The following is an 11,169-nucleotide window of genomic DNA, read 5'->3' on the forward strand; positions in this document are numbered from 1 at the left end:
ATGCACAATGCAATTCCAATGTCACATTATTTCCATTTTAATAAACCAGCCAGAAAGTGGTTTAATTTTCAGAATATTTATATATAGTGAAGTTTATATATATATAATAGTATTTGTAATGGTAATAGCGCACTATCACTTACGATTAGTATAACTAATCCAACTCCCGACTCACATAATTTTTCAGGAGTAGTTAATTTAATAATTCATGACTGATTTTTAGCCAAATAGTTTATATGGGTTTATACATGGTTGAGTCATCATATTTTAAGCTTTGATAATATTTTGTTTATATGCAGTGGGGAAATTTTACATTAACATGCAACAAAAAAAGCATTAAAACATTACAGACATAGATGAGCCCTTTTTATATATAAATGTCCTAATTTGTGATAAATAATGCACAGTTTGGTAATGGTATACAGTGTGTGTTGATCCTTATGCTGGTATACACTCGTACCAAAGCACACAGCATTGTGGCCAGATTAAGTGAAATAATGCATTATGACACAAATTGTGCAGGATAAAACAGGCTTACCAGCAGGATCTTATGAATTTATGAATAAAAGAGAAGAAACACCATGAATATTTTGCAGATTCTCTTTGAAATGCTTACCCTCACTCATCTATGGGAAATTACAACCTATACAGTGTCCTCATTACAGGGAACTTCCAAATCAGATTGCATGTAGTTTTATGCACAAATGCAATCAACTGTATTGTTTTCCAGAACACTGTGAAGGCAAATATGACTATTTGTATTTATTTGTAATCCTATACACTAAACAGGTAAGCTATAAGATGGCTTTTGATGAATCAGTCCAAAACTTGTGTAGTCTGGAAGATTAGCTGAACTGCCGTATCCATTTTACTTCTGTAATACCATGGATTTTTGAGTGAGACAGAAAGTTAAACAGGAAAAATTGAAGTCAGGACCTGATTTTTTTTCCATCAGGAACTGATAGATTTTTAATTGTGTTGTCAATACTCAATAAACAGACTAATGTGAGTTCATGGTTTTATAGAAAATCACTCGCTGTTCAGTCAGGCAGTGGTGAACTTATAATACAATTATTTTGGATTGTTGTTTTGTGCAGGAAACACCGGGTTATCAGCAAGTTGATTTTTTTAGTCATGTGACTAATTTGTGTCATGAATGAAAAGTTTCAGAGGAAGTGTAAAAAGGTGCATTTTTGTGTTCCAATACACTGTTTTAAAGCTACACTGTGTAACTTTTTTAGTTTATTCTTAGCTAAAAACACTTAGTTCTTTCAAAAATATATGTGCGCATTAATGTATATTTACTTCTTTAAAGTAATAAAGTATTCTCGTAAATGTATAATATGCCATTGAAAATACATACGGGTGAGGGGTTCGAATGCTGGTCGCCATGTTGCCCCTCCACATTAGCTAAAGAGGGACATACCCGTAAATTCAAGCTTCGCCTTTTGCATTTTAACACTCGATGGCACCGTGTGGAATGTGAAGAGGGGGATTGCCATTTTAATCTTGGACTAAATCGGCCACCGTAGGAGCTAAAACGAAATCAGAATTGAGAGGAACTGAAACTAATATTCACTGGATGGTCATATACCCCATCACCACTAGATGGGGAAAATATCACACAGTAGCTTTAAACCATGAGTGTGAGTGATTCTATAATTGGATATATGTTTTGTATTATATAAAGTTAAGTAAAAAGACTTCTTTCCAGTGTCTTATTGAAAACATAATCAATGTTAATAAATGCCAAAGACGACTTACTTCCTTTTTTACTTTTAACGAAAAATGTCTTTGTAGTATTGTTTGTCAACTTGTGTTACAGACATAACATTGGTAACAGAGTTTGACGGTAACAGGATTGACAACTTTAAACTTTTTATCCAAAAACTCCACCTGCTAGCATAAATGCTAAGAGCACATGGCACTAATGAAATCATGATTAAAAGACGTTTAAACAACCCACTGTGTGACAAGTGATAAATTCTGTTTTCCTTTTGATATTGTGGACAATTTTGACGTTTTAAAAAATAACTTTGCATTTAAATATTTTCTCAGAGAGAGCACATACCGTTCAGTGCTTCAGATCTGATCAGTGAGGGAAAGTGACATCATTTCCTGTATCTTATATAGTTATGGGAGATAATTCCACCAATTTAAAGGAAAAGTATAATACAGTAACAAAATTGATGCAAGACTCATGGACACATTTGATAAGATAAAAGCTATTTTTAAACAATTTAATGTTGTAGAATTAGGAATTATTATTTTGGACTTTTATAGAAAAAAAATCTAAAATACTACCATAAGAAAAGTTAAATAAAATATTTTGATTATACAAAAATACACTGACTAATTCAGACAACAAGAAATATAAGACACAGTTTTACAGAAAATATTAAGTTTTTATGGCCTCTAACATCTTGTGATCCATGACAATGAGTAACAAATTATTTAAATAATTAGAAATACAACCATTAAAAAAAGCAGGAAAAAATGACTGTACACCAGGTGTACCTGCAATTATAGAATCCAGATATCTTTAGTCGTTGCTGGGTTTTTTCTCTCTCTCTCTCTCTGTGAACTGTGTGTAAACTATAAAGACAGTTTTTCTTTGGAATAATATGCATCATTGAATTGTTTACAGTAAGTTTTGATTTAATGTATTAACAGATTAAGTAAAAGTGTCCCTGGGAAGGACAGTTGTCTCCCCATCCCCTTCTCCTGGCCTGTAAATAACCTGCTGTAGCTCTCAAACCCGAGTCAGGCCTCCGCCTGCAATGAATCTATCAAGGAAAAGTGTCATGGCTTTGGCATCTAATCGATGCTATTCTCTGCCCTTTCATAGGTCAGTGTCAAATCATTGAGACATCTCTGCCAGAGCTGCAAAGTCTGATTCAGTATGACTCAGCTTCGAATCTCATTCCCCATTAAGAAGGCCTACACTTTGGACTGCAGACTTTTCCCATGGTGAATACTAACCAATATCTGTCTGAATATCTTTTGACACACACCTCCGTTCATACACAATAACCTTTGATGTCAAGATGATGTTTGTCAGGCTGCTGGGAGACCATCTGGAGCTGCTGCAAGCAATGGCACGTAAACATTAGCAGTCGGCCACAGGAGTCAACCTCCCTCTGTCCGCCCGCCCTTTCTCTTCGCTTCGTCTTTGTACGAGAAAAAACTAAAGCAAGGACAACATTTCACTGGGCCATATGCTCAGCACAACACGGTTTCAACTTCTCAGTGGTTGCGCTTTGAATATAAGCAGCTCGTTGAAAATTCCTGAACACAAAAGTTCACTTTCATGGTACATGGATTGTAAAAATGGATAAGCCTGAAATGTCATCCTAACATTCCCTCTCTTTCGTTTCCCTCAGGTGCAAAGGTCATATTCTCCCAAGTGCAGGCCATAAGAAAGGTAAGCTTATTGGTATGAGTCAATATCGCAAGGTTTTTCACAAGTGCCTGCTTCACGTCATGTGCACTGGAATTACTGTGTGCTAGCACCACTTGGTGGCTGCATTTGGAGAGACAACTTCAAAACCACAACCTTCTCTTGTAAATGCTTACGGAGCCCATGAATTAGTTCTTTACTGTGTTGATGTATTTTTTTTAAACATTAAAATACACCTTTCACTCTCACTAGTTTATTTAATTCAATTTGCTTATTTAACAATATCCAGCAAAGAACTGACTGAAAGTCATTGTTCTTTCCACCACATCTCAAATTATGTTTTGTGTTTGACAGAATATTGTGTGTGGAAATAACATTTTTTGTAATAAAATGGCAATACTTCTTTTCCTCACTTGGACTAATTTCAAATCTTGTATTTGTATGTCCTAAATAAAGCCAATTAAATAATATTTTTACACTTTTTTTGCACAGTTTTATGCTGTATTTTCCTAATTTAAGATTAAAAATCTGGGTCTGGGACCAGGGTAAGGCAAAAATCTTTGCGAAATCAGTTTTAATAGGAACATCGTAAAACAACTTTTTTTTTTATAGAAATCAACCCCTGTAACATTAATCCCTCCCCCAAAAACAAATAAATGAAACAATTTGATTATTAAAACACAATGATTTAGCGTATCTTTTAATCTGACATTATTGCAAATTGTAATTTTAAAAATGTACTTAAGCGTCTTGAGAAATAGTAATGAAATTAAACCATTTTGAAGTTCACTTAAGTGTCCTTTTATTTTATTAATATTATATTATCTCTAAAAACAGTTTTAAAAAAAATAAACTTTTAGGATATAAAGTACACTACAAGAGCACATTGAATTCAATTAAGCACACAACTGAAGTTGAAGAAGCACAATTATTGTTACTGACTGTACTCTTATTCTTTCTTTCAGGAACATTGTCCTTATTGCCTTGACAATGAAAGACGGTCTGATCCAACAGAAGACAACTTTCCCAGACCTGTGCAACCAGTGCAGCTTCCAGTCTTCCCATGGGTCCAACGTTCTTCGCTCATCAACCCCAGAGACATCCCTGCGTCCCACGTCACAAAGAGCCACCGTAAACTCCTCCTTAAGAGCGGTCCACTTGTCCAGCAGCCCAACTCTGACCCTCCTGGCCGCATTAGACGAATGACTCAGGCGCAGAGCTCCCGTCTGAGTCTTATGAGGGAGGTCTGTGCCAAATACACAAGCGGAACCCCTAAACAGACTATAACCCGCATGCACGTGTCCCGTATCTTTGTGGAGGACAAGCACAAACTCCTCTACTGCGAGGTGCCCAAGGCGGGCTGCTCCAACTGGAAGAGGGTGCTCATGGTGCTTCAAGGCCTCGCTTCTTCCACAGGCGAGATCCAACATGACGAGGTGCATTATGGGAATCACCTCAAACGTTTAGACTCGTTCAATCAAAAGGGCATCATCCGGCGTCTGAAGACCTACACCAAAGTCCTGTTCCTGAGGGAACCTTTCGAAAGGCTAGTGTCTGCTTTTCGGGACAAGTTCGAGAGTCCTAACTCATACTACCACCCAGTGTTCGGGAAACCTATCATCTCAAGATACCGCAGCAATGCGACGCAGTATGCCTTACGCACAGGAGCGGGTGTGACCTTCAAGGAGTTCATCCAGTATTTGTTAGACGTGCATCGGCCGGTTGGCATGGATATCCACTGGGAGCCCGTTGGACATCTCTGCAGCCCCTGCCTGCTAGACTATGATTTCATTGGGAAATTTGAGACTCTGGAGGAAGAAGCCAATTTCCTTTTGAGAAGAATCGGTGCTCCTAGCAATTTAACATTCCCTAGTTTTAAAGACAGGAACCCTAATGCAGAAAGGACATCTTCGGAAATCACAAAGAGATATTTTGGACAGCTAAATGTGACAGAGAAACAAAGGGCATATGACTTTTACTACATGGATTATCTGATGTTCAACTACTCCAAACCGTTTAAAGATTTATACTGAGGCATTTTACAGTTAATTGATGAAATTTCTGTTGGCCTGATGTTAGTATTTTGTCTTGGTGAGGTTATTTTATTACTTTAAAATGTTTATTTGTTAACAAATTGTAATGTTAAATATTAATCACACTCTATATTTATATCTGCAGGCTGGTCCTTGCGTTTATCTTGTGATTTACCAAACCAATTTAATTCTATTTAGTAAGAACCCCTTTAAGGGTTAGCTCACCCCAAAATGAAAATTACTGAGCCTTATGTCATTCCAAACCTGTAAGAAGAAAAAGGAAAATATTTTTAAGAATGATTCTGCTGTTTTTGTAAATAAAATTAAAACGTCAATGGGATCCAAAACAACATTGGACATCATTGACTTTGTTTTTTTCCCCACAGAATAAGGTGAGAAACCCAGTTTGGAATGACATGAAGGTGAGTAAATGAGAAAAAATTTAATTTTGGGGTGAACTATCCCTTTAACACATGTTGTGTGTGTGATTTGACTCAGTGTGTCATGTTTTCTCAGACTGCCTAGACTAGAATAGAATTAGAAGACTCAAATTCATCATAATTTTATTCATTAAGAGTTAGGGTATAGCACTAGTCCAGCTTTGAGTATCACTTTATTCAATGTAACATGCCAAAACATTCTCAACAATGTGACATTGTTGCTGGATTTGGTATCGTACATCTGGTAATGATAACATCTAAATTTTTAATGAACGTATAAGAACAATTTGTCTACAGTATGTCATGTATTAGAGCATGACCTGCTGCACCTCTGCCTTACTTTCACATTTCTCATATTATGACCTTTTCTGTACATCAATAAATGTTCGCACCATATTTTAATGTTAGTTAGATCTAACTAACATGCATTATTCCCTTTTTTATTATTATAATGACGTCATTTCTAGTCTCCTAGTGTACAGGAATCTGTACGACCATCCATTCTATTCTGATCTGTTGTCAGACTCAGGATTATGCGCATGGCAACGCTATCAATGCCAATTTGAATCTGTAACGGTCGGGTGGTACAAGTCGGAAATCTCTGAAAATTCCTAATTTACAAGTTGTGATAATGAGTTCTAAAAGGGTTTGTAATTATGACATGGCGTGAGCACACCATAATTATTCTCCAACTATGACTGCAAATTGCCTCAATTTAGTAAGCAACACCCAACTTCCTATAATCCCACCCTAGATTTTTTTTTCTCATTCCAGAAGCCATTTCATTCGTATACATTGAACTAAAGGATTATTAGGAACACCATACTTCAGAACTGCCTTAATTCTACGTGGCATTGATTCAACAAGGTGCTGAAAGCATTCTTTAGAAATGATGGCCCATATTGATAGGATAGCATCTTGCAGTTGATGGAGATTTGTGAGATGCACATCCAGGGCACGATTCTGTTCTACTACATTTGAAATATGCTATATTGGGTTGAGATCTGGTGACTGTGGGGGCCATTTTAGTACAGTGAACTCATTGTCATGTTCAAGAAACCAATTTGAAATGATTCAAGCTTTGTGACATGGTGCATTATCCCGCTGGAAGTAGCGATCAGAGGATGGGTACATGGTGGTCATAAAAGGATGGACATGGTCAGAAACAATGCTCAGGTAGTCTGTGGCATTTAAGCGATGCCCAATTGGTACTAAGGGGCCTAAAGTGTGCCAAGAAAACATCCCCCACACCATTACACCACCACCACCAGTGGTAACAAGCCATGATGGATCCATGTTCTCATTCTGTTTACGCCAAATTCTGACTCTACCATCTGAATGTCTCAACAGAAATCAAGACTCATCAGACCAGGCAACATTTTTCCAGTCTTCAACTGTCCCATTTTGGTGAGCTTGTGCAAATTGTAGCCTCTTTTCCCCATTTGTAGTGGAGATGAGTAGTACCCGGTGGGGTCTTCGGCTGTTGTAGCCCATCCGCCTCAAGGTTGTGCGTGTTGTGGCATACCTCGATTGTAACGAGTGGTTATTTCAGTCAAAGTTGCTCTTCTATCAGCTTGAATCAGTTTGCTCATTCTCCTCTGACCTCTAGCATCAACAAGGTATTTTCGTCCACAGGACTGCTGCATACTGGATGTTTTTTTTCCTTTTCACACCATTCTTTGTAAACCCTAGAAATGGTTGTGCGTGAAAATCCCAGTAACTGAGCAGATTGTGAAATACTCAGACCGGCCAGTCTGGCACAAACCCCCATGCCACGCTCAAAATTGCTTAAATCACCTTTCTTTCCCATTCTGACATTCAGTTTGGAGTTCAGGAGATTGTCTTGGCCAGGACCACAACCCTAAATGCATTGAAGCAACTGCCCTGTGATTGGTTGATTAGATAATAGCATTAAGTGAGGAATAATTGACGACGGGCCATTGAATTATTATAAAAATAATGTGTGCATTACTTTTCTAATAATTCAACGGCCCGTCGTCAATTTTTCCGCTTATACTACGGTTACACCTCAAGACATCGATCCGATTATATATTTAAAGGGATTCGTCCGGTTTTTGTACTTAAATCGCTATTGTGAGTAGGACTATTTTTTCCACGTCTTATCCAATGGCTCTTTTGCTGGTTCCCGAACATAATTTTAAAGCTGTTAACGGAGGCTTTAGCCATTGATATCATTCTACTCCAGTTAATAATTAAGTTATTAGAAAGAGAGAGAGAGAGAGAGAGAGAGAGAGAGAGAGAGAGAGTCTCTAAACAGCATTGTTAGATCGCTAGTGAAAAAATTTCAAGTTGCTTTGTGTTTTTTTTTTTTTTTTTTTTGTCCTGTAAATTCAATTTTTACTGTTTATGTATATTCCGTTATACTGTTAACTATGCAAAGTGATATAGAACTGTAAAACAGTCATGAGAGCTGCCTGGAACTATGTTCCCGGTGCGTTTCCCAGAAAATAATTGCACACCTCAGAACGTTCATCAGCCAATCAGATTCAAGCATTCATATTGACATTTTTTTACTGTCTATTTGTAAAACCGACGCCCTCGGTACTGTCTTCACAGTGTGTGCATTAATTGCAGAGAAGCTGGGGTTAAAGGGTTAGTTCACCCAAAAAATGAAAATGTGATGTTTATCTGCTTACCCCCAGGGCATCCAAGATGAAGGTGTGTTTGTTTCTTCAATAGTAGGCCTGCACAAATTACATTTTTTAACTCCAACCGTTGCTCGTATAATGCATGTAAATGGTGTGTATTTCTATGAGAGCCACTGTAAGAGTAAAAAGCACATATACATACGAATCCATATTAAACCCTGTGGCTCGTGCAGCGGCACATTGATGTCTTAAGACACAAAATTATCGGTTTCTGCGAGAAACCGAACAGTATTTTTTTTTACCTCATAGCAGATGAATCTCATCTAATATTCCCAATGCCATTACTTCCGCTGAAGAAGGTCAAAACCCAGTGCAATCGCATATATATATATATATATATATATATATATATATATATATATATATATATATATATATATATATATATATAATCCTCATTAGTAAGGTATATAATCATATATAATCATCATTAGATCGGTATGAGGCACCGTTGTTTTGACCTTGGCATTGGGAATATTAGATAAGATTCGTCTGATAAAACGTAAAAATAATACCATAAATACTGTTCAGTTTCTTGCAGAAACCAATTGTTTTTTCATGTCTTAAGACATAAATTTGTCGCCACAGGGTTTAATATGTATTCGTATGTATATGCGTTTTTTACTAGTGGCTCATCGAAAACATCCCATTGACATGCATTATTCGAGCAATGGTTGGAGTTTAAAATCTTCTTCTGTGTTTTACTGAAGAAACAAACACACCTAGTTCTTGGATGCCCTGGGGGTAAACATCAAATATTCATTTTTTGGTGAACTATCCTTATAGTAGCTAATGGCCGTATGCTTCCGACGTGCGCTGTACAATCACAACTAACTGGGCCATCTGACCAATCAGAGCAGGGTAGGCTCGCGGAAACGAGGGATTTACAGAGATTGTAAATTCATCCATCGAGTCGTTTGAGTAATTGAACATTTGTAGTGTTGTGCAATGTATGAGAAAATTAAACATTGACAAAAAAAACTAAATTAGGAAACTTTAAAATAACATCATGGGGCACCAATATTTCCCCATAATCCATGCTGTATGTCAAAACTCTGACCCGTTTAACTAAAACTGAGGATACTTTCACATCTCTCGTATCACTCCGCGGCCTCTCATACAAACGCAAATCTCGCAATCTTGCGTCTCAGTTATCAACTTACAGTAATGACCTCAGAACATAAACTGTTAATAACAATGTCATATTGCATTGTTCGTCTAGTTGCTATAGGCTGATTGTGCAGCAACATATAGGTACAGGTATGAAAAAATAGTTACACATATTTATTAAGTCCATGCATTGCTGAACATCTTATCCTCCCTAGCTTCATTTGAGCAACTTGTGAAATTTGTCAAATTATTGTTTTAGAATATAGGCCTATATATTTTCTGTAACGTTGCCCCAGCATTGGGAACAAAAGCAGCAGTCAAAACTGGTGTTGATCTTTACATCTTGTCCTCCCACTCCAATAAGTCCTCTGCCGCCTGGAGCAACTGCGGCTTTTTAGCTCCACCCCCTCGTTACCCCCTCCTTATCTCCCAGGGCCTGGGGCTTTGACATCCTGTTCTCTCACAATCTACAGACTCAAAGGGCACATCAAATCAGCTACCATTTGTCACGTGGAAGACAGAACAAAGAAAATCTTCATTTTTCTTTCTTCAGCACCAAAATCATATTTAAAAAGGAGGGTGGGGGTGCTGAAAAGAGAAAAATTAGTTTCTCTGTATGATTGGGTTTTTGGAATGGAAGGACCTGGAGGCAACAGAATAAGCTCTGAACTAACTTGTAGAAATTAAGTTATTACAAAAAGACTCTGAAAAATCTAATTACCAAAAGAAGTGTCGACAAAATGCAACAGCATCAAAAAATGTTGCAAGTTGTTTTCAGGTGAGAAGGTGAGAATGTTGAAGTGCTGTTGTGAGTCATGACCGGCAGATGGCGCTGTGGTTCAACGAGGGACACGGTTATCAACTGCAAGCGACTTGCAAAAGAAAATATGTAGATTGATTTACGCATTTATGAATGTTGCACAGGTATTACAATTGTCTCTCTTGGCAAAAAGTGACTCAAGTGTGTAATAATTTATCACGTAGAAATGCATAGGTTGCCTACATAAAAAAGCTACATCATTTCAACTGTACTATAATTTAAATACTATTAGTGGTTATGAATTAACAATGTTAATATTAATGTTAATAAAGTATAACGGATCACTGAGACTAAATTAGTCCATGTGAATTGAGAAAGTTTTAGATTTAGCTGCTATGTTGATAAGGGCGCTTTTGTTTTTCTTTCTTCGGGCTGATTTATTTAACTCAGGCTCAACTGTTAGACCAGGGATAGTAAATGTTACTCAGATATATAGTTTGTTGGCGTGATGCACATCATTGGGATAACCATTACTCCCCTCATCTCTCTGTAAATTAAGGAAATGAAGTGCAGGCGCTCGAGGCAACATTCTAAGCTATTTAAATCTTTAAATTTACATCTTCCTCCAGCGTCAAGTAATTGAACTAACTCCGGGCTTGTTCCTTTAATTGAACAAAAATATCTTGTCTTCCTGCTGCTCGTCTGATGTGGGAAACTAATTTCAGCCAAAGGCGAGAAAAAAATCGTCTGTTAAGTC

General features: G+C 37.2%; 1 protein-coding gene across 5 annotated transcripts in view; it reads left to right on the top strand.

Annotated features, from left to right (window-relative positions):
- The window catches only part of si:ch211-269c21.2 (carbohydrate sulfotransferase 8), a 78,290-nt gene extending 70,538 nt beyond the window's left edge, over window positions 1-7,752 (top strand). For all 5 annotated transcript variants that reach the window (XM_067436440.1, XM_067436437.1, XM_067436439.1 and 2 more), the window contains 2 exons: window positions 3,384-3,424; window positions 4,366-7,752. In XM_067436440.1, the coding sequence (XP_067292541.1) occupies window positions 3,384-3,424; window positions 4,366-5,433 (1,109 nt within the window). In that variant the 3' untranslated portion in view covers window positions 5,434-7,752. The remainder of the gene's footprint in view (window positions 1-3,383; window positions 3,425-4,365) is intronic.
- Window positions 7,753-11,169: the final 3,417 nt, after the last annotated feature.

This window comes from Pseudorasbora parva, chromosome 25 (assembly GCF_024679245.1).
Source record: "Pseudorasbora parva isolate DD20220531a chromosome 25, ASM2467924v1, whole genome shotgun sequence".
NCBI classification, from domain to species: domain Eukaryota; kingdom Metazoa; phylum Chordata; class Actinopteri; order Cypriniformes; family Gobionidae; genus Pseudorasbora; species Pseudorasbora parva.